This window comes from Hyla sarda, chromosome 8 (assembly GCF_029499605.1).
Source record: "Hyla sarda isolate aHylSar1 chromosome 8, aHylSar1.hap1, whole genome shotgun sequence".
Classification (NCBI taxonomy): Eukaryota; Metazoa; Chordata; class Amphibia; order Anura; family Hylidae; genus Hyla; species Hyla sarda.
Window position 1 is genome coordinate 127458793 of NC_079196.1, and position 24630 is coordinate 127483422.

Genomic DNA, 24630 nt, shown 5'->3' on the forward strand with positions numbered 1-24630 from the left:
ATGGGGTCATTTATGGGGTATTTCTAATATGAAGGCCCTTCAGATCCACTTCAAAACTGAACTGATCTCTGAAAAATTCAGATTTTTAAAATTTCGTGAAAAATTGCTGCTATACTTTGAAGCCCTCTAATGTCTTCAAAAAGTAAAAACATTTCAACTTTATAATGCCAACATAAAGTAGACATATCATATATGTGAATCAATATATAATTTATTTGGTATGTCTATTTTCCTTACAAGCAGAGAGCTTCAAAGTTAGAAAAATGCTAATTTTTTTAATTTTTCATGAATTTTGGAATTTTTCACCAAGAAATTATGCAAGTATTGACGGAAATTTACCACTTTGTTAAAGTAGAATATGTTACAAAAAACAATGTTGGAATCAGAATGATTAGGAAAAGCATCCCAGAGTAATTAATGCTTAAATGGTCACTCTCATTAAAATAATGTTGTTGCTGTTGCACTCATTATGGCAAATAAAAAATATTTCTAATATACTTTGTTTAAAAAAATAATGAAGTTTTCTATGTTTTATTTGTGCTTAAAAAAAGCTCAAGAGCACATTTTCCCCCATCTCATACACAGACCTTGCATCCCAAACACAGGAAGTGCAGCCTGGAGTGCTGAGGGGGGGGGGGGGGGGTCCGGCCTCATCCAATCATAGCTCCTCTCACACTTAACTGCCTTATGCTGTTGGTTAGACACCCCCTCAGCACTCCAGGCTGCACTTCCTGTGTTTGGGCTTCGGTCCAAAGTCTGTGTATGAGATTGGGGAAAATGTGCTCTTGAGCTTTTTTAAGCACAAATAAAACATAAAAAAATTATTTTTTTTTAAACAAAGTATATTAGAAATATTTTTTATTTACCATAAGAAGTGCAATAGCAAAAATTAGTTTTAATGAGAGTTACCATTTAAAGTGACAATGGTCAGATGTGCAAAAAATGCTCTGGTCCTTAACCTCTTGGGGACGCAGGACGTATACATACGCCCTACATCCCCGTTCCCTAAGGACTCGCGGCGTACCTGTACGCCCTGGTCCCGTTTATCGGGTTTAAACCGTTCTCACCAGCAGAGAACGAGTTAAACTGGGCCAGGACCCACGGCTAATGCCGGGCACGGCCGATCGGGCCGATGCTTGGCATTAACCCTTTAGATGCCGTGTTCAAAGTTGATCGCAGCGTCTAAAACTAAAGTAAAAGCAGATCGGGACTATCACGACAAAATCACGATGTCCCGATCAGCTTACCGGACGACGGGAGGGTCCTCACCTGCCTCTCCGTTGTCCGATCGGCGATCTACTGCTCCATGCCTGCGCAGCAGAGTGGCGATTACACTGATCAGTGCTTTGTAATGGCAGAGCACTGATCAGTGTATGCAATCAGTAGACTGTATAAACTGAGTAGACTGAATAGACTGAGTAAAGTGTAAATTTTTTTTAAATAAAAGTTCATTAACCCCTTCCATATTAAAAGTTTAAATCATTCCCCTTTTCCCATTTTTAAAATTAAATAATGTAATAAAGAATAAAAATAATCATACTTGGTACCGCCGCGTGCGTAAATGTCCGAATTATTAAAATATTAGGTTAGCTAAACCACACGATCAATGGCGTATGCGTAAAAAAATACCTAGAGATGAGCGAATCAATGCAGACAAACCCGAATTCGTTACGAATTTAAGGATTTATTCGATTCGCAATGAATGCGAATATCTACCAGGCTCCAGGACACCTAAAATGGCGGATCCACGTCATTACATGGGGCAGGGGATGCTATGAAGGCGGGAATGTGAGGCGGGAAGCGAGGTAGGAGTGATGACCCTGAATCACATGCGGCATGCTGCCTATCAGCATTCATTGACCCCTGTGATGTCACTGCCCTATATAATCGGCAGCCATCTTGCGGCTGCTCATTTAATGCCATATACACTGCAGAGATAGGACGGACTGCGTGTTTGTGTGTGTTACACAGCGTTGTGGACAGAGAGAAGAGCAGTGCTTGTTGTCAAGTATTGTTGAGAAGTATTTTGACGCCAGCCGTTAAGCTCCCAGTCACTTCATTTAGCATTTTATCAGAGAGGGGCAGATAGCTTTTCGTTGCATCATATATATCAAGAAGCTGCCTGAACTTCATGAACCTTATCACAGGAGGCAGGAATTATTTTTCAGCGCAATTCTGTTTATTTTTTCCACAAGAAATCATCAACTGCTTATACTGGTCTTTAGATGGTATAAAAACCAGTTCACACCATTCTTAACAGTCTGACAGAGTGCAATTTAGGGTTTAATTCCCTTTTTTTGTGGTGTTGCACTGTTGTCCTGCTGCTGTGCAAAAATACGTTTTTTCAGCGGACTGTAGTGCATTTGTCTGCCCTCATACGTGCATACCACATACCTACATCAAAGCAGTCTACTATTTTGTATCTGTAAATCTGTAACAAGTCTAGATACTGGGAAAGTCCTGGCAAAAGTAATCACCTGCTGGTGTTTTACAAAAATACAAAGTTTCTTGGCGTATTGTAGCGCATTTTTTTGCCCTCATACGGGCATACCACAGACCTATATCTAAGTAGTGTACCATTTTGTACCTCTTAATCTGTCAAGGGCCTACATACTGTGAAAGTCCAAGCAAAATTACTCACCGGCTAGTGTTTTAAAAAAATACAGAGTTTTTTGGCGTATTGTAGCGCATTTTTCTGGCCTCCTCAGTGCATACCGCATACGTACATTTAATTAGTGTACCATTTTGTACCTGATGATCTGTTAAGGGCCTAAATACTGTGAAAGTCCAAGCAAAATTACTCACCGGCTGGAGTTTTACAAAAAAGACAGCGTTTTTTTGGCGTATTGTAGCAAATTTTTTTGCCCTCATACGTGCATACCACATACCTACATCTAAGTAGAGTACCATTTAGTACCTGTTAATCAGTCAAGGGCCTACATACTGTGAAAGTCCAATCAATAGTACTCATCGGCTGGTGTTTTACAAAACTTACAGAGTTTTTAGGCTCATTGTAGCGCATTTTCTGCAATCATAAAAGCATACCACATACCTACATTAAAGCAGTCTACTATTTTGTATCTGTAAATCTGTAACAAGTCTAGATACTGGGAAAGTCCAGGCAAAAGCAATCACCGGCTGGTGTTTTACGAAAATATGTTTTCCAAGTGTACTGTAGCAAATTTTTTTGCCCTCATACGTGCATACCACATCCGTACAACTAAGTAGTGTACCATTTTGTACTTGTTAATCTGTCAAGGGCCTATATACTGTGAAAGTCCAAACAATAGTACTCACCGGCTGGTGTTTTACAAAACTTACAGAGTTCTTAGGCTCATTGTAGCGCATTTTTATGCCCTCATCAGTGCATACCGCATACGTACATCGAAGTAGTGTACCATTTTGTACCTGTTATTCTATCAAGGGCCTATACTGTGAAAGGACAGCCAAAAGTAATCACCTGCTGCTGTTCTAGACAAATACTGTTTTAAGAGTAGTGAAGCGTATTGTAATACCCTCATATACACACTAAGTATGTCAGGCAGAGAAGTGCCAGGACGTGCACAGAGGAGTGGCAGAGGCCTAAATCCTTCAGGCAGAGGTCGTCGCAGCAGACTAGGGGAAAGTGGCAGCAGGAGTCGCAGAGAGAGGCCTGAGCTCCCGTTATCAGCTAGCGGTCAGGTCTCGACCAACAACCTATCTGCCGTCGTTGATTGGTTAACACGGTAATCCACATCACAAGTGACATCTGACACCCCGAGTCAACAGTCGGTGGGTTCCTCAGACACAACCCTCAGTTGGCATGGCCTGGGAGCAGTCCCTGTCCTCCTATTGCCTATGTCCTATGCTATTCCCTCTCCTACTGAATTATCTTATGCTGTGGGTTCAGCTCCACTATTCACTGAGGACGATCTAATAGAGGACAGTCAGCAGCTACTGCCCAGCCAAGAAGGGGAGGAGACATGCGCCGCTTCCTCCGCTAGGTGGGCTAGTAGTGATGAGGAGAGTGATGTGGTGTTGCTAGGGTTCAGAGTGGACCTGAGGAGGACATAAGTGACGTGCAGACACTTGTTGATGATGATGAAGCAGATTGCAATTGGGAGCTGGGTGCAGAAGGGGCTTCATCATCATCAGGAGAAGAGAGTTGCAGGTTGCCCTTGAGACAGCAGCTGAGCCAGCAAGGCAGTAGCATGGTTGGCGGTCAGCGTGGTGGCAGAAGTGGAAATTCTGGAGCCAAACGTGCCCGGGGGAGACCATCTGCTTTGCGGCAGCCTACCTTTCCGGGAGGTAGTGGAACAGGGGTTCCTGGAGACGGCGGAAGTAGCAGTCAATTAGTGCGGACTGTAGGTGGGAAAATCAGCCACTCAGCGGTGTGGAAGTTTTTCATGGAGCATCTGGAGGAGGTTCACGTAGCCACATGCAAGATATGGCCAGGGTCCAAATGTTGGCACCACCGCCCTGCTTCAACACATGCTTTGCCACTATAAAGCGGCCTGGGAGAGCCGTGGCTCCGATGTAGTGGTCCAGCCTGCTGCATCACCCTGTGGCCAGCCGCTCCCTCCTTCAGCCAGCCAAGGCTCCACCACCTCAGCCGAAGGGAGCTATGTGTCATACCCTCCTTTTGTCGCTCCAGATGCTCCTACTTCTCCCACTTTTAGTCAGCCATTCTGCCAACAATCCATCCGCGAAGCCATGTCCAAGAGACAACCGTATGCGCCTACTCATCCAACGGCGCAGAAGTTGAATTTGCTCCTGTCTAAGTTTCTGGTGCTGCAGTCCCTCCCTTTTCAAGTGGTGGCCTCTGCACCGTTCAGAGAACTGATGGTTTGTGCCGAGCCGAGGTAGAGAGTACCAAGCCGTCATTTCTTTGCGAAGAAGGCATTACTAGCCCTGCACAATTTGTGGAGGAGAAGGTGGGCCAGTCCTTGAGCCTGTCGGTGTGTACCAAAGTGCACGGCAGCGCCGACGTCTGGAGCTGTAACTACGGTCAGGGACAATACATGTCCTTTCACTGGGTGAATGTGGTTCCCGCACAGCCACAACCCCAACTTGGACAGGTCACGCCGCTTCCTCCTCCACGCTGTCAGCCCATTGGTCCTGTGACAGTGTGCGACTCTGCCTCCTCATCCTCCACCGTGTCCTCAGCCTCCACTGCCCGGACAAGTCTCAGTTACCCTTCAGCATACCATGCGTGCAGGGCACGGCGGTGTCACGCAGTTCTTCACATAGTTTGCCTTGGTGAAAAGTCACACAGGCGAGGAACTGGTAAAAGTCATTCATAAAGAAATTGTAGCATGGCTCACTCCACGAAATCTGGAATTTGGAACCATGGTGACTGACAATGGGAAAAACATTGTGGCCGGGCTGCGACAAGGAAGGCTGAAACATGCGCCCTGCATGGCACACGTGTTAAATCTGGTTGTCAAGCAGTTCCTGAAGTGTTTGCAAGACATCCTTAGAATGAGAAGGAAACTTTGCATGCACTTCAGTCACTCGTACACTGCAAAGCACACACTCCTTGAGCTGCAGCGTCAGAATGGTATCTCCCAACATAGTCTTATTTGTGACGTTGACACACGTTGGAATTCCACCCTGCATATGTTGGACAGTCTGTATGAACAGAGAAAAGCCATCACTGATTTCTTGATTTCTTGATGATACAAGCGGATAGGGGTAATCTCGTGTGTAACTTCAATGTGAACCAGTGGCAGCTCATAAGTGACACCTGCCGTTTGCTCAGGCCCTTTGAGGAAGCCACATTATACGTAATTCGCCAGAATTATGGGATGAACAACGTCATTCCACTGCTTCATATCCTACAACAAGTGTTGGAAACGATGGCTGGTCAGGGCGATGGAGACGTTGCGCCTACATCTCACTGCCACATGAGCCCTGTGGGTGCTGAACTGGAGGAGGAGGATGAAGGGCACAGTGGAGCACAGTTTAGGTTTGATGACATGGGCAGTGTTTCTAGTCATCTGACAGGAGAGGAGGAGCAGGAGCAGGCAGAAGAGCTAGAGGGTTATGAGGAAGGCGAGACAGAGGACCCAGACACACCGTGGCAGTATGCAGTGGAGATGGAGGCAAGGAGTCCCTCCGAGTCATTTGCACAAATACCGCGTTTCTCCGAAAATAAGACCGAGTCTTATATAAATTTTATTCCCAAAAAACACACTAGGGCTTATTTTCAGCGTAGGGCTTATTTATTTATGGGGGCTGCAGGAGTATGGAGGATGGGGGGCTGTAGCAGTGTGGAGGATGCCGCACCCCCCCATCTTCCACACTGCTACAGCCCCCCACCCTCCACACTCCTGCAGCCCCCATCCTCCACACTCCTGCAGCCCCCCATCCTCCACACTCCTGCAGCCCCCCCATCCTCCACACTGCTACAGCCCCCCATCCTCCCCTTCCCCCGTCGTCCTCCACACTCCTACAGTGCCCCCCACCCATAATAAACTACGGTACATTACACATTTCATCCCCAGCAGAGGCCAGCACTATCTCACCTTCGTCCGTACCGTCCCCAACTTGTACTGTACTTGTACTGTACGGGATCTCCTTCTGTTGCCTGTTGCTTAGCAGCCGGGGGCAGGGCGTGATGTCGGCCGTGCATACGCGCAGACGTTTTAAAGTGACAGCGTCCCTGCCCCTGCTCAATTACGGTAACTTGCCGCGACCAGCTAAAGGAGGTGAGGGGAGGTGAGGAGGGGTGGGGCATCTGGTCTGCGGGCATTACCGGTGGTCCGCCAGTTGATTATCCCTGGCCTAGTTCTTATTTACGGGGTAGGGCTTATATTGCAGCCCACCCTTATAATCCTGCTAGGGCTTACTTTCGGGGAAACAGGGTAGCACTTGTCACCATTCGGCAGCTGGATGACTTCTGGGTGTCCACCTTATTGACCCCTCGCTACCGGCACAAATTGGGGGCCTTTTTTACACCCACTGAGAGGGAGGACAAAGTGACCTACTGCAAAGAGATCCTACGTAGTCAGTTGGCTGATACCTATCGGTGCCATCATCTATCCACTAGCAGGACTTACTCGGGGGGCCCTCTGCGCTCACCTTCCACTGCCATGGCTGCTGGGAAGGGGTGGGGTTGCAGGAGCAGTACCAGCTCCATCATCAGCAGCCTGAGTCTACAGTCACTGATGAGTAGCTTTCTTCACCCGCATAGTGAAGAAACTCATCAGCAGCAGGTAGACATGGAGCAGGACCTGAACCAGCAGGTGGTGGCATATGTTGACATGCCCATGCCAACACACATTGAAAATCCGCTGGACTTCTGGGCAGCCAAACTTGATTTGTGGCCACAACTAGCAGAATTTGCCCTGGAAAAGCTGTCCTGCCCGGCCAGTAGTGTGGCATCAGAGCAGGTGTATAGTGCTGCGGGGGCCATAGTAACCCCAAGGAGAACTCATCTGTCCACGAAAAATATGGAGAGACTGACCTTTGTGAAGATGAATCAGGCATGGATCAGCCAGGATTTCCACCCACCAATGCCAGATGCATCAGAGTAGATTGACCATGGTGCTACACCAACACTGCAGAAATATGGATAGTGCCAAACAGATTTAAGGCACTTCTCCCCAGTTACAAACATTCCAGCCACCTTCATCACCGGTTACTTGTATTGCCACCCACCGTACCACTCTGTCACTGGGTCACTTTCAGGACTCCTGATGCTGCTGCTGCCACCTCCAGGCTGTTTCATTCAGCCACTATTTTGTCTCCTTATGCTTCTGCCAACTCCAGGCTGTGCCATTCAGCCACTATATGGTCTCCACATGATTCGGCCAATTCCATTCTGTACCATTCAGACACTATATGCGCTCCTTATGCTTTCCCCACCTCCAGGCTGTGTCATTCCCCCAATATATGGATTTCTAATGCTGGTGGGACTGTCTTGAATATTACAATTTTTTTTTATGTTAGCACTAGCAAACATACATGCTCAATCGAGATTTCAACATTGATCTTTTAATGTTAGGGGTTGTGAAGCCCTCTTGTAAACTCATGCTGATGCCTGCTCCAGGCTGTGTGTGTTCAGGAACTACTTGGCTTAGTGATGCTGCTGGGCCTAGGACATTACCTATATATGTTTATGGTAGCACTAGGTACCATACATCTTCAATGGAAAATTAAAAATTCATCTTTTATTCTGAGAGATTGTGAGGCCCTATTGTCCCTTCATCTGCTGCCAATGCCAGGCTGTGCCATTCAGACACTATAAGGTCTCCTCATGCTTCAGCCACCTCCAGGCTGTGTCATTCAGCCACTATATGGTCTCCATATATTGACTGCGTATTGTAGGAAACATGTGGCTATCCTTGAGTTACTCTCCCAGCATTATTGCCATGTTGATACCAGACCAGAAATAAAAGGAATATTGCCAAGGACTAGCAGAAACAGGGAACTGTGGATACTGACCACCGGCTGTTGAAATTGACTGACTATCCCAGGTGGTAGATTTACCATTTTAAAGTTCCTCAGTTCGAGTAGGCTCTAAGTCGTTCATTCTTTTTTGTTTTTCTTCAGTTGCAGAATTAAAGGGGTTTTCCACTGCCCTGCCTTCCGGAGCTCCTCTCGCAGCGTCTGGAAGTTTATTACTCCGAATGCTGTGTGCGGGCTTCCGTGTTCGAGGCCGCCCCGTCGTGATATCACGCCCGCCCCCTGAATAAAATTCTATGGGAAGGGGCCGCGACTGACGTAACGAGGGGGTGGGCGTGATGTCACGAGGGGGTGGGCGTGACGTCACGGGGGGCAGCCTCAAACACGGAAGCCCGCACACAACGTTCGGAGAAATAAACTTCCGGACGCTGCGAGCGGAGCTCCAGAAGGCAGTGCAGTGGAGAACCCCTTTAAGTTGTATCATGTTTTCCTGTTCCTCCGATGAGCTAATGTTACTGGAACACACAATGCTCATATTGTCATCTAATGAAGGATCCTTTTCTTCAGAGAATGTATCTATCATTTTATTATTATTATTATTATTATTATTTATATTTTTTTTAAATAATAGTTGCCTTTTAAAGGGTCTACTCCAGGACACTGAACCCACCAGACACCCATCCCCCACCTACAGGACAAAGGACAAGCGGCTGATCGCAGGGGGTCTAACTGCTGGGACCCCCTGCAATGCCCCGCTCGGGGCCCTCGGCCACTCCACCTTTCCCCACCTTACCGGAAGAGAACAAGCGACGGCCCGATAAACCAATCATAGGACGCAGCAATGCCCCGACTCAACTGGTGATTGGCTCAGCAGACCACCACTCACCCCCATCCAGAAAGGCGGGGGGCAGGAAAGCATGGAGGACAGGTAAGCAGCCGGGGCCCCCCACAGGAGATCAAAGGGGGTCCCAGGTGATGTACCCCCACATGACCAGACACCCATCCTCCATCTACAGGACAGGAGACAAGCGTCCGACAAGCCCAGTTCCCCGGAGCAACCCCCTTCTTTTTTTTTTTTGTAATCTTTATTTATACATTTTCAAATATTACAACAACGACAGGAGGATCTCTCCTGATGTACAATGAATACAAACAATGAACAATGACAAACCAGTAGGTAAGTTGATGAATACAATAAGGAAATTATGCCCATTTTCATATCTATATATATATATCTAGTATGCCATCAGCTGACCATACTGGAAAAAATTGGTCAAGCCTATCCCATAAGCCTCCCCCAGTTCCGGTAAAGTCAAAAATCTAGGTTCTTGAGGATGTAAGAGATGCTTCACCCTCTCCACCCCAGCCTCCCTCCGCCTCCTTAACAGTCTGTTATCTCCACCCAGAGAAAATTCGGGGTGTGACCTGAGCGGCATCGCCTTACTGATCAGAAAGGGTAATTGCATTACTTTTCTACCCGCCTTCCACGCCGCTATAGTGTCCCGCAATAATAAACTGTTCTTGACCAGCTTAGGCAGGGCAGAGTAGCGGGTATGCAGCAATGAAGTTAGGGACCAAGGTACGACCATCCCAGATTCTAATGCGGTGACTGAGTAGAATGACGTCCCCTTAACCCAGTCTACCCCATGCCTGAGGAGGCAAGCTAAATTATAATGGCGTATGTCAGGGAAATTCAAGCCCCCAAATTCCCCCGACAGCATTAGCTTCTTTAGGGAAATCCTAGGTCTTTTATGAGACCAAATAAACTTGGTGAAAGCAGAGTTCAGTCTGTTTACATCCTTATGCTTCAACAGGACTGGAATGGTCTGCATTTGGTATATCAATTTCGAAAAACTCATCATCTTCACCAAGTGGCATCTTGCCATAAAGGGAAGGGGGAGTGAATTCCACCTTTCAAGTACTCTGACAATTTTATCTATCAAGGGGGGATAATTAAGCTGGTAGAGCGAACTCGGGGCGCAGTCCACACGAACCCCTAAATACGTGACAGCTGAATACGAGATGCTCACCGGGGCCTTAATGCAAAATTCTGCTTGTGACCGGGTCGCCCCCTTGAGATCAAGCAGCACACTTTTAGATTGGTTTACCGAGAACCCTGATTCCTTACCAAAATCTTCTATAGCTGCAAAAATCCCCTCCAGATCCCTCATCGGCCGCGCCAGGAACAACAGTATGTCATCAGCAAAAAGCGCCGTTTTAAGCGTTGTTTTCCCTACCTGTATCCCAGACGCCACCGGGGAGGAATCTAGGACCCTCGCTAAGGGCTCTAACGCAATGTTAAATAAGAGGGGTGAGAGTGGGCAACCCTGCCTGGTCCCCCTCCTCAAGGTAAATCTGGGGGATAAGAATCCCGGGATGAAGACTCGTGCACACGGGTTGGAATATAGAGAAAGCAGGTAGGTAAGGAACGTCCCATTGAAACCCATCATTTTATTATTTTGAATGTCAGGAGGTATTCTGACAATTTTTGTGAAGCACTGGGGTCTCCTCATGCTTCAGCCAACTCCAGGCTGTGTCATTCAAACACTACATGGTTTCCTCCTAGTGATGCCACCTCCATACTCTGTCATTGTGCTGACATGTGACTCCTTGTTAAATAAAAAAACATACATTTCAATGGTCTCCTCATGCTTCAGCCAACTCCAGGCTGTGTCATTCAGGCAATATATGGTTTACTGATACTGCTGCTGGGCCTGGGTCTGGGACTGAAAATTTTGTTATGGTAGGTAGCACCAGCTTTCCAAAATCTTCATTTTTAAATTAAAAAATTCTTGTGTTTTTTTTCTTGGGGATTGTCAAGCCCTGGTGTGTACTCATGTTTAAGCCAACTCCAGGCTGTGTCATTCAGGCAATATATGGTTTACTGATGCCGCTGCTGGGTCTGGGAATACATTTTTTTGTTATGGTAGGTAGCACCAGCTATCCAAAATCTTCGGTTTAAATTTCTGAATTAATCTTTTAATCTTAGGGATTGTGAAGGCCTAGTGTCTACTCATGCTGCTGCCAACTCCAGGCTATGCCATTCAGCCACTATATGGTCTCCTCATGCTGCCCACACCTCCACGCTGTGTCATTCAGCCACTATATGGTGACCTCATGCTTCAGCCTGATCCAAGCTGTGTCATTCAGCCACTATATGGTCTCCTCATGCTTTCAACACCTCCACGCTGTGTCATTCAGCCGCTATATGGTCTCCTCATGCTGCCAACACCTCCATGCTGTGTCATTCAGCCACTATATGGTGTCCTCATGCTTCAGCCTCATCCAAGCTGTGTCATTCAGCCACTATATGGTCTCCTCATGCTGCCAACACCTCCACGCTGTGTCATAAAGCCACTATATGGTCTTATCATGCTGCCAACATCTCCACGCTGTGTCATTCAGCCACTATATGGTCTCCTCATGCTGCCAACACCTCCACGCTGTGTCATTCAGCCACTATATGGTCTCCTCATGCTTCAGCCTCATCAAAGCTGTGTCATTCAGCCACTATATGGTCTCCTCATGCTGCCAACACCTCCATGCTGTGTCATTCAGCCACTATATGGTATCCTCATGCTTCAGCCTCATCCAAGCTGTGTCATTCAGCCACTATATGGTCTTCTCATGCTGCCAACATCTCCACGCTGTGTCATTCAGCCACTATATGGTCTCCTCATGCTGCCAACACCTCCACGCTGTGTCATTCAGCCACTATATGTCTCCTCATCCTGCCAACACCTCCACGATGTGTCATTCAGCCACTATATGGTCTCCTCATGCTTCAGCCTCATCAAAGCTGTGTCATTCAGCCACTATATGGTCTCCTCATGCTTTCAACACCTCCACGCTGTGTCATTTAGCCACTATATGGTCTCCTCATGCTGTCACCACCTCCACGCTGTGTCATTCAGCCACTATATGGTCTCCTCATGCTGCCACCACCTCCACGCTGTGTCATTCAGCCACTATATGGTTTCCTCATGCTTCAGCCTCATCAAAGCTGTGTCATTCAGCCACTATATGGTCTCCTTATGCTGACAACACCTCCACGCTGTGCCATTCAGCTACTATATTGTCTCCTCATGCTGCCACCACCTCCACGCTGTGTAATTCAGCCACTATATGGTCTCCTCATGCGGCCACCACCTCTACGCTGTGTCATTCAGCCGCTATATGGTCTCCTCATGCTGCCAACACCTCCACGCTGTGTCATTCAGCCACTATATGGTGTCCTCATGCTTCAGCCTCATCCAAGCTGTGTCATTCAGCCACTATATGGTCTCCTCATGTTGCCAACACCTCCACGCTGTGTCATTCAGCCACTATATGGTCTCGTCATGCTGCCAACACCTCCACGCTGTGTCATTCAGCCACTATATGGTGTCCTCATGCTTCAGCCTCATCCAAGCTGTGTCATTCAGCCACTATATGGACTCCTCATGCTGCCAACACCTCCACGCTGTGTCATTCATCCACTATATGGTCTCGTCATGCTGCCAACACCTCCACGCTGTGTCATTCAGCCACTATATGGTGTCCTCATGCTTCAGCCTCATCCAAGCTGTGTCATTCAGCCACTATATGGACTCCTCATGCTGCCAACACCTCCACGCTGTGTCATTCAGCCACTATATGGTGTCCTCATGCTGCCAACACCTCCACGCTGTGTCATTCAGCCACTATATGGTGTCCTCATGCTTCAGCCTCATCCAAGCTGTGTCATTCAGCCACTATATGGACTCCTCATGCTGCCAACACCTCCACGCTGTGTCATTCATCCACTATATGGTCTCGTCATGCTGCCAACACCTCCACGCTGTGTCATTCAGCCACTATATGGTGTCCTCATGCTTCAGCCTCATCCAAGCTGTGTCATTCAGCCACTATATGGACTCCTCATGCTGCCAACACCTCCACGCTGTGTCATTCAGCCACTATATGGTCTCCTCATGCTGCCAACACCTCCAGGCTGTGTCATTCAGCCAATATATGGTGTCCTCATGCTGCCAACACCTCAACGCTGTGTCATTCAGCCACTATATGGTCTCCTCATGCTTCAGCCTCATCCAAGCTGTGTCATTCAGCCACTATATGGTCTCTTCATGCTGCCAACACCTCCATGCTGTGTCATTCAGCCACTATATGGTCTCCTCATGCTTCAACTTCATCCAAGCTGTGTCATTCAGCTACTATATGGTCTCCTCATGCTACCAACACCTCCACGCTGTGTCATTCAGCCACTATATGGTGTCCTCATGCTTCAGCCTCATCCAAGCGGTGTCATTTAGCCACTATATGGTCTCTTCATGCAGCCAACACCTCCACGCTGTGTCATTCAGCCACTATATGGTCTCCTCATGCTGACAACACCTCCACGCTGTGTCATTCAGCCACTATATGGTCTCCTCATGCTGCCAACACCTCCACGCTGTGTAATTCAGCCACTATATGGTCTCCTCATACTGATGCCACCTCCAGGCTCTGTCATTGTGCCGCTCTGCGGCAGTGATTCTAAAAGCGATGCCGGTAATCTGCATGTTATTCTGAATAACAGTATTATTTCACTACCCCAGCACACTCCATATGCGTGTTAGAACACAGTAAATTGTTCTATGCCCCTATTGAGGCTCTCGGTAGGCCAGAAATAGCCGTTTTTAATATACCGTATTTTTCGCCCTTTAGGACGCACCGGCGTATAAGATGCACCCAATTTATAGGTGCAAAATCTAAAAAAATTAACCCAATAGTGGTCTTCAACCTGCGGACCTCCAGAAGTTGCAAAACTACAACTCCCAGCATGCCTGGACAGCCAACATCTGAAGGTGAAGACCACTGCATAGGAGGTAATACTCACATGTCCCCGCCGCTCCGGACCCGTCACCACTGCCCTGGATGTCGCTCCATCGCTGTCGCCGTGTCCCCGTCGCTCCGGAACGTCTCTGCTGCTGGCCGGGTATCCTCACTCTCCATCGCCGCCATCACGTCGTTGCGCACGCTGACGCACGTACGCGACGACGTGATGACGAGGAAGGAGAGCGCCGGCCATACAGGGGATCCCTGAACGGAGAAGACACCGAGGAGGCAGGTAAGGTCCCTCCCGGTGTCCTGTAAGCACTAACCCGGCTATTCAGTCGGGCTGTTCGGGACCACCACGGTGAAATCGCGGCGGTCCCGAACAGCCCAACTGAACAGCCAGGTTAGTGTCACTTTCCCTTCAGACGCGGCGGTCAGCTTTGATCGCTGCATCTGAAGGGTTAATACAGGGCATCACCGCGATCGGTGATGTCCTGTATTAGCCGCGGGTCCCGGCCGTTGATAGCCGCAGGGACCGCCGCGATAGGGGTGTATTCGCCGTATAAGACGCACCGACTTTCCCCCCCCAGTTTTGGGGAAGAAATAGTGTGTCTTATATGACGAAAAATACGGTAGTTTTGCCGCGAATAAATTCGTATCGAAACAAATTTTTCCGAAAAATTCTGCGAATTTGCCTAATCGAATTTTTCACTCATCTCTAAAAATACAAAAGTCCAAAATTGTTAATTTTTGGTCACTTCATTTACCATAAAAATATTAGTAAAAAGCGACCAAAAAGTCCCATTAAAACAAAAATGGATCCTATAAAAACTTCAGATGACCGCTCAAAAAATTAGCCCTCATGCCACCCCGTACACTGAAAAATAAAAAGTTATAGGGGTCATAAAATGCCAATTTTAAACATACAAATTTTGGTGCATTTAGTTTAAAATTTTTTAAAGTATTAAAATAAAATAAAACCTACATAAATTGTGTATCCTTGTAACCGCATGGACCTACAGAATAAAGATACTGTACCAAATATTGTACTGTGTAGAAACAGGAGCCCCCAAAAGTTACAAAATTGCATTTTTTTTTAAATGTCACCCCACAAATAAAAAATTTTTTTGTTTCACCGCAGGTTATTTTCTAAAATAAGTGATGTCATTGCAAAGTACAATTGGTGAGGCAAAAAACAAGCCCTTATATGGGTGTGTAGGTGCAAAATTTAAAGCATTATGATTTTTAGAAAGGAAGGAGAAAAAAGCAAAAAATGAAAAAACGAAAATTTAAGGACCGAGGGTTTTTCCGTTTTTGCATTTTCGTTTTTTCCTCCTTGCCTTTAAAAAATCATAACTCTTTCAATTTTGCACCTACAAATCCATATGATGGCTTATTTTTTGCGCCACCAATTCTACTCTGTAATGACATCAGTCATTTTGCCCAAAAATCTACGGCGAAATGGAAAAAAAAATCATTGTGAGACAAAATTGAAAAAAAAAACGCAGTTTTGTAACTTTTGGGGGCTTCCGTTTCTACGTAGTGCATTTTTCAGTAAAAATGACACCTTATGTTTATTCTGTAGGTCCATACGATTAAAATAATACCCTACTGATTTTGTCGTACTTCTGGAAAAAATCATAACTACATGCAGGAAAATTAATACGTTTAAAATTATCCTCTTCTGACCCCTATAACTTTTTTATTTTTCCGCATATGGTGCGGAATGAGGGCTCATTTTTTGCGCCGTGATCTGAAGTTTTTAGCGGTACCATTTTTGCATTGATAGGACTTATTGATCGCTTTTTATTAATTTTTTCATGATATAAAAGGTGACCAAAAATGCACAATTGGGCGTACGCCATTGACCGTGCGGTTTAATTAACGATATATTTTTATAATTCGAACATTTCCGCACGCGGCGATACCATATATGTTTGTTTTTATTTACACTGTGTGTGTTTTTTTTTTTATGGGGAAAAAGGGGGGTGATTCAAATTTTTAATAGGGAAGGGGTTAAATGATCTTTATTCACTTTTTTTTTGCAGTGTTATAGCTCCCATAGGGACTTATAACACTGCACACACTGATCTATTACATTGATCACTGGTTTCTCATAGTAAACCAGTGATCGATGATTCTGCCGCTTGACTGCTCATGCCTGAATCTCAGGCACTGAGCAGTCATTCTGCGATCGGACAGCGAGGAGGCAGGTAGGGATCCTCTAGCTGTCCTGTAAGCTGTTCGGGATGCCACGATTTTGGCGCGGCTATCCTGAACAGCTTTAGAAAGTTGAATGCCGCGTATAAAGGATTAATAGCGCGCGGCACCGCGATCAATGCCGCGCGCTATTAGCCACGGGTCCCGCCCGTTGTTAGAGGCCGGGCCCGACCCGCTATGATGCGGGGCCACGCCGTGGCCCCGCGTTATATATCGGGAGCGGACTCATGACGTACTGGTACATCATGGGTCCTTAAGGGGTTAAAGGAAAATTGTCAGATATTTTCTCCCTCACTATCCAAAGTACTAGTGGATAGTGTGGGAGACGCTGATTAAAACAAGTTCTACCTTACCCGGATCGGCTAGGCCGTTCGCCAGCAATTGTACTTTTATTCTATGTGTATATCTTGTTGTAACTGGCACGGGCGGGGCTTCTGCACTGACATCAGGGCCGCTTATGAATATTCATCCCCCCTCCCTCCAGTTAGGAGCGGCGAAGAGAGGGAGAACTGGAGGGATGAATATTCATAAGTGGCACTGACGTCAGTGCAGAAGCCCCGCCAATGCCAGTTACAGCAAGATATACACATAGAATTAAAGTACAATTGCGGGCGAATGGCAGGGCAGGTAAGGTAGGGCTTGTTTTAATCAGCGTCTCCCGCACTATCCACCAGTACTGTGGATAGTGCGGGAGAAAATATCTGACAGTTTTCCTTTAAGGTGAAAATAGACTGAGTCCCTAAGGGGTTAAAGGGGTACTCCACTGGAAAAAAAATGTTTTAAATCAACTGGTGCCAGAAAGAAAGAACAGATTTGTAAATTACTTCTATTTAAAAATCTTAATCCTTCCAGTACTTTATTATAGAAATTTGCATATAATAATTACACGGCCTGCATGTGACCTGGTTATTCCCGGATAATCAGACTAAGAAAATCAACAACAAAAATTGAGCACAATTTTTGTTGTTGATTTTCTTAGTCCTTCCAGTATTTATCAGCTGCTGTATGCTCCATGGGAAGTTCTTTTCTTTTTGAATTTCCTTTCTGTCAGACCACAGTGCTCTGAAACCTCTGTCCTTTTCAGGGACTGTCCGGAGCAGGAGAGGTTTGCTATGGGGATTTGCTCCTACTCTGGACAATTCCAGACATGGACAGAGGTGTCAGCAGAGACCACTGTGGTCAGACTGAAAGGAAATAAAAAATAAAAGAACTTCCTGTGGAACATACAGCAGCTGATAAGTACTGGAAGGATATTAATATTTTTAAATGGTAGTAATTTACAAACCTCTTTAACTTTCTGCCACCAGTTGATTTAAAAAAACAAAATGTTTATCACCAGAGTACCCCTTTAAAGTCATAATGGGCTGTGTCCTTAAGGAGTTAAACACTCTGCCAAGTTTAAACCTTACTTGATTTGCCAATCTGTTTTATATTTTTTCTTTGTCAAACAACTGAAACAGACTGTCTGCTGGAAAACACCATGTGACAGCATGACCGATGATGGGGAACCGGCTGATAGTTAGGGTGCGTTCACACTGAGCAAATCAAGAGCAATTCACGCCGAAAAATTTATGGGCGGAAAAAAGAATTTTATTTCCGCGCGAAATTCGCACGGAATTGCGCGCGGAAATGGGGGAGAAAGAAGTGAAGGGTTTTTCAGCCATTTCCGCGCGAATTCCGTGCAAATTTTTATTTTACCATTGACTTCTATTGATTTTTGCTAGAGGATTCCACTTGAAGAATGAACATGCTCTTTCTTCAAGCGGAACGGAATTCAGCGTCGGAACTCCACTAGCAGAATTTCCACAGTGTGAACAGGACAGCAGAAATTTTTTTTTAAAGGACATGTCCGGTGCTCACTTTTCTTATTGTATCCGTTCCGGGCTGCAAAAAAAAAAAAAAAAAAAAGCTTTCTCTTGCCTGCCTACGCTCCCCCGGAGGTCCGGTACAGGCGTTCGGTCCCCGGGCTGTATTCTTCTTACTTCCTGTTAGCCCGGCATGTAACACGGAGCTTCAGCCTATCACAGGTTGAAGCTCCGTGTAAAGTGACGGGCTAACAGGAAGTAAGAAGAATACAGCCCGGGGACCGAACACCTGTACTGAAGCAACGGGGGAGCCTAGGCAGGTAAGAGAAAAAAATTTTTCTTTTATTTTTCAGCCCGGAACGGATAAAATAAGAAAAGTGAGCACCGGACATCTCCTTTAAAGTCAATGGGCAGAGGAGATGTGACTTAATTTGAAGCAGAGAATTCAAGAGGAATTACTCCAGTAAATTCCCCTAGAATTACTCAGTGTGAATGCACCCTTAGACTGTAGTCCTGCAGGGCATCTCCTCAGAATGCACCCAGAGAGTGGCTCATCTCTTGTTGGGGCTATTCCACAACTCCAAACCCTGGAATAAAACACACAACTTCACATATTCTCTTTGAGCCTCTTTGCTCCTCCCACTCGAGGCTTGTCACATGGGCATGACGTCATGAAAGGTCCTTCTGCACACTAGGAAATAGCATCTAGCTGTCGTCAATGTCATAGTGGTTGTAGCGTGGCTGGTTGAAACATCTGTCACAGTAAAGCAATGTTGAGGTCTCAGTACAGGTAGGCTGACACATACTGTGGCATTGTTGAGTAAAGTGATGCCACGTTGCGCGTTTTGTGATCCTCACCTGGGTGGTATAGAGTGACGGGTTCAGTCTGCTCTGTGGAATGGCAGTTCGTCTAAAGAACATTTTTTCCATAAAATCCTATTTTATACAGATTTGACAAACCTGAATGGAGCAGTAAGATCTGTAGTATATAGCCTCACCATGTTGTGTTATAGTATGTCAGTAGTGTGGGATCTGCAGGGACTCGTTATTGTGTCCTTGGTCCTTTATTCTATCCACTTGGCATTCATCTACATCAATGTTTTCCAACCAGGGGCCTCCAGCTGTTGCAAAACTATAACTCCCAGCATGCCCGGACAGCCGTTGGCTGTCCGGGCATGCTGGGAGTTGTAGTTTTGCAACAGCTGGAGGCCCCCTGGTACATAGATGGTACAGCCAGTGTTTCTCAGCACATGACATGATGCAGAAATGTCTTCTTCTAGCTGTAGTTTCAGATGACATATGTTGTGTTATTGTCAATTCTCCACAATAACAATTAGTTTAGAGATCTACAAATCACTGCTGAGGAATAAACCTGTCTTTATTATGTTAGGCTGCTTTCACACTATGAAAAGTACCCGCTATATAACACCCGTTATAAAATAGCGGGTGATCTCGGGGTTAAACCGCCCATTCACGCCCAAATTCGTGAATATCGGCCAAACCGATAATCGGTCGATCCCTAGTACACAGTAATAATTAAACACCTGTAGAGGGTCAGAGAAGAATGGACAAATCTGATTCTAGAATCCTGAATATAATGATTGGACCTTTATGAAATTCACCCTGGTTTTTGATGTGTGTCTTAGGCTGCTTTCACACTATAATAAGTACCCTTTATATAAGACCCGTTATAAAATAGCGGGCGATCGCAGGGTTAAACCGCCATTAGAAAATCCCTAACATACATTAGAAAATCCCATTATAGTCTATGGGATTTTTCTAATATTTGTTTTAACCCGTTATTGCCCGTTATTCATAACGGGAGATAGTAAAGGGAGAAATAGTGCATGCACTATTTCTTCCGTTCAATCGCACCGTCACAAATGTATACTTTATACATAACGGGCGATAACAGGTTAAAACAGCTATTAGAAAAATCCCATAGACTATAATGGGATTTTCTAACGTATTTGGGCGTTATCGGCAATTACCTTGCAGATAATGCCCCGCCCCCACCATGCAGCCCCCCCCACCGCACCGCGACCGCCCCCCCCCACCAACCCACCGCACCACGTCGCACCCTCCCCCGACCCCGTTGCCTCCCCCATCCCCAGTTTTATAATTACCTGTTCCCCGGGGCCGGGGTCCACGCTACTTCTGGCTCCTGCTGCGTCCTGCGTTACGCTGTGCGCAATGACGAGTGACGTCCTCAACGCGACGTCATTGTCAGTGCGCACAGTGACAGCTCAGGAGGATGCCACTGGAGCCAGATATAGAGTGGACCCCGGGCCCCGGGAACAGGTAATTATAAAACCGGGGATGGGGGAGGCAATGGGGTCTGTGCGGCGCGGCGCGGTGGGGTGTGTGGTGCGGTCGCGGTGATAGGACTCAGGAGGACCCCCGGACAGGCAGGGGGAGAGGAGCGGGGGTCAATGATCTGCAGCGGGGGAGGGGGGGATAAATAGCCGATAACTTATACCGGAATATCGGTATAAGTTATCGCTATTTGCCCTAACCTCCACAGATTATCGGTATTGGCCCTAAAAAATCAATATCAGTCGATCCCTACCGTGTACTTGTCACTTTGATGTGTTGTAGAGAAATGTCAAAAGTTGTGATTGGTGAGGGTCTGGGTGCTAGAATGAGGGTGGAGAAGCACCAGGAGAAAATCCCATAGACTTTTTATGGAAGCCTGCTTTGGCCATGCAGACAGAGCTGGAAGGAAACAGGAGTAGATGGGCTTATCAAAATGGAGGAGTAAATCAGTGGCTTCCCATTCCCTGATGGATTTAGACCAGAGAAGTGGCATATGCCGAAGCTGAAGACTATGCCAGCTCAGAGCTGGCATAGTCTTCAGACGCATGCACCGCAGCTGCAGGGCAGATATATTGAAGCGTACACCTCACCAGTGGGATTTTATCTAAATGGGTACTGTAGATAATAAAATTATGGAGAAGACTTGTCAATACCTGTGAAAAGGAAAAGTTGACCAGTTGCCCATACCAACCAATCAGATTGCTTCTTTTATTTTTAAAAAGGCCTCTGAAAAACAAAATAAACATTCTTATTGGTTGCTATGGACAACTGGTCAAATTTTGCCATGGACAGAGGTGTCGGCAGAGAGCATTGTGGTCAGACTGAAAAGAATGATTCAATTTCCTCTGTAGCATACAGCTGCAGATAAGTACTGGAAGGATTAAGATTTTTAAATTGAAGTAATTTACAAATCTGTTTAACTTTCTGGCACCAGTTGATTTGAAAAAATTTGTTTTCCACCTGAGTACCCCTTTAACCTGTTAAGGACCAAGGGCGTACAGGTACGCCTTTGCTCCCTGGTACTTAAGGACCAAGGGCGTACCTGTACGCCCGTGGGAATTTCGGTCCCCGCCGGGCGGGGACCGGACCAGGGTGACTGCTGATATCGATCAGCAGGCCCCCCCCGCAAATGCCCAGGGGGGTCATCAGACCCCCCCATGTCGGCGATCGGCGCAAATCGCAAGTGAATTCACACTTGCAATTTGCGCAATTCTGGGTCATTACGGGTCTATGGTGACCCTAAAAATAAGGGGGATCGCGGTTGTCCAAAACACCCACAATCCCCCTGAAGGGATAGGAGTGAGGTCTCAGGGGTGCCACCCCTCCTATCCCTGCTATTGGGCGTCTAGAAGTGACGTCCAATAGCAGATCAGGGGGGGGGGGGGGAACTTTCGTTTTCCCCGTTCTGCCCACCCACAATAGGGGGGACAGGACGGGGAAACGGAGGGGACTGGCGCTGAAGATCCACATACCCTGCGGGCGACGATCGGTGTTGGTGATCGGCGCGGGCGGCATGTCGTGCGGTTGGCTCCCTGGATCCGACAGAAGCCGGTACGTTGCTTAGCAACATCTAGGGGACTAAAGTTTGAGACCACTATACAGTGGTCTCTACACTGTTGCCCTCCGGATGTTGCAAAACTACAACTCCCAGCATGCCCAGACAGCTGTCATGCTGGGATTTGTAGTTTTGCAACAGCTGGAGGGTCACAGTTTGGAGATCACTGTGCTGTGAACTGTGTCCCTCTAGATCTTTCAAAACTACAACTCCCAGCATGCCCATATAGCAATTTGCTGTCTGGGTATGCTGGGATTTGTAGTTTTGCAACATCTGGAGGTCCACAGTTTGGAAATCACTGTGCAGTGGTCTCTAAACTGTAGACCTCCCAGATGTTGCAAAACTGCAAATCCCAGCATGCCCAAACAGCAAACAGCTGTCTCAGCATGCTGGGAGTTGTAGTTGTGTAACTACATCTCCCAGCATGCACTTCAACGATCAGTACATGCTGGGAGTTGTAGTTTTGCAACAGCTGGAGGCACACTGGTTGGAAAATACTGAGTTAGGTAACAGAACCTAACAGAAGGTTTTCCAACCAGTGTGCCTCCAGCTGTTGCAAAAGTACAACTCCCAGCATGCACGGTCTGTCAGTGCATTCTGGGAGTTGTAGTTTTGAAACAGCTGGAGGTTTGCCCCCCCCCCCCCCATGTGAACGTACAGGGTACATTCACACGGACGGGTTTACAGTAAGTTTCCTGCTTCAAGTATGAGCTGCGGCAAATTTTTTGCCGCAGTGCAAACTCCTAGCAGTAAGCTCACTGTAACCCGCTAGTGTGAATGTACCCTAAAAACACTACACTAACACATAATAAAGGGTAAAACACTAAATATAAACCCCCTTACACTGTCCCTCCCAATAAAAATGAAAATGTATTGCACAGCAGTGTTTCCAAAACGGAGCCTCCAGCTGTTGCAAAACTGTCCAGGCATGCTGGGAGTTTAGCAACAGCTGGAGGCACCCTGTGTGGGAATCACTGGCATGTAATACCCCTATGTCCACCCCTAGGCAATCCCTAATTTAGTCCTCAAATGCGCATGGCACTCTCTCACTTCGGAGCCCTGTCAAATTTCCAGGAAACAGTTTAGGGCCACATATGGGGTATTTCCGTACGCTGATTTTTGTAGCTGGGGGCTGCTGTTAATAGCCGACATGCCAAGTTGAATAAAAAGTATAAAAAATGCCCCTTTTCCCAAATTCCATATAAAAAATATGTAAACATAATAAAAATAAGCATATGTGGTATTGCCGTGTGTGTAAATGTCCGAACTATAAAAATATAATGTTAATTCAACCTCACGGTCAATGGCGTAGATGTAAAAGAATACCAAAGTCCACAATTGCATATTTTAGGTACCTTTGTATCCCCTAAAAAAAATGTATAAAAAGCGATCAAAAAGTCCCATCAAAACAAAAATGGTACCGTTAAAAACTTCAGGTGACGGCACAAAAAATGAGCATTCACACATCCCCGTATACAGAAAAATATAAAAGTTATAGGGGTCAGAAGATGACAATTTTCAACATACAAATTTTGGTGCATGTGGTTATAATTTTTTTTAGGTAGTAAAATAAAATAAAACCTATATAAATTGGGTATACTTTTAACCGTATGGACCCACAGAATAAAGGTAAGGTGTCAGTTTTACCGAAAAGTGCACTGCGTAGAATCGGAAGCCCCCAAAAGTTACAAAATGGCATTTTGTTTTCAATTTTGCCCCACAAATTATTTTTTTGCTGGTTTCGCTGTAGAATTAGTGGTGAAATTATTGTTGTCATTACAAAGTGAAATTGGTGGTGCAAAAAAACGCCCTCATATGGGTCTTTAGGTGCAAAATTGAAAGTGTTATGATTTTTAGAAGTTGAGGAGGAAATAACGAAAGTGCAAAAAGGAAAAATAGCCTGGTCCTTAAGGGGTTAATATACTCCATAAGAAAATGTTATTTCCTTTTTATAGAACTCAAGGCTTTTAAAAACACCCCATACCATCCAGAACACAATTCTGTCTGGCTACAGTATTATCTTTGTCCACAAACATAGACAAAGTCCAGGAAGTGTGGGTGGGTCCTCTGTGCTCACTCCTGTCCTATCAGACTGCAGCAGGGAGGAGGGGGTTACAGAGCAGCCTACAGTGATTAGATGAATAGACCCAGGGAGTAAGATGAGTCATGCACAGTGAGGACATGCCCCCTAGAAAGCACAGAATGGCAAACCAAGTGAGCAACAGATGAAAGGAATTTGTAAGAGAAATATAGGCCATAGACACAAAACAATTATATGTTCAGGATTAGGTACGAAGTGACATATACATTTTATTTTTATTTTTTGTGTAATATGACAGGTATGGTTTAAAGCATCCCGAAGTTACCACAGCATAAAGTGGGACAGGTCAGATTTGAAAAATTGTTCTTTTCTGTCTAAGTCCTCTCTGATGACACGTGTCCTGGGAAATACCCAGTTTAGAAGCAAATCCCCATAGCAAACCTCTTCTAAACTGGGCGTTTCACGAGACACGTGTCATCAGAGAGGACTTAGACAGAAAAGAACAACCT

At 46.1% G+C, this 24630-nt stretch overlaps 1 protein-coding gene across 5 annotated transcripts in view; it reads left to right on the top strand.

Annotated features, from left to right (window-relative positions):
- Window positions 1–18851: 18851 nt before the first annotated feature.
- HIBCH (3-hydroxyisobutyryl-CoA hydrolase) overlaps window positions 18852–24630 on the top strand; it is a 392003-nt gene continuing 386224 nt past the window's right edge. Inside the window, exon 1 of one of the 5 annotated variants that reach the window (XM_056535961.1) lies at window positions 18852–18999. In XM_056535961.1, the coding sequence (XP_056391936.1) occupies window positions 18980–18999 (20 nt within the window). In that variant the 5' untranslated portion in view covers window positions 18852–18979. The remainder of the gene's footprint in view (window positions 19000–24630) is intronic. The other 4 variants (XM_056535962.1, XM_056535964.1, XM_056535963.1 and 1 more) reach the window with 4 other exon arrangements.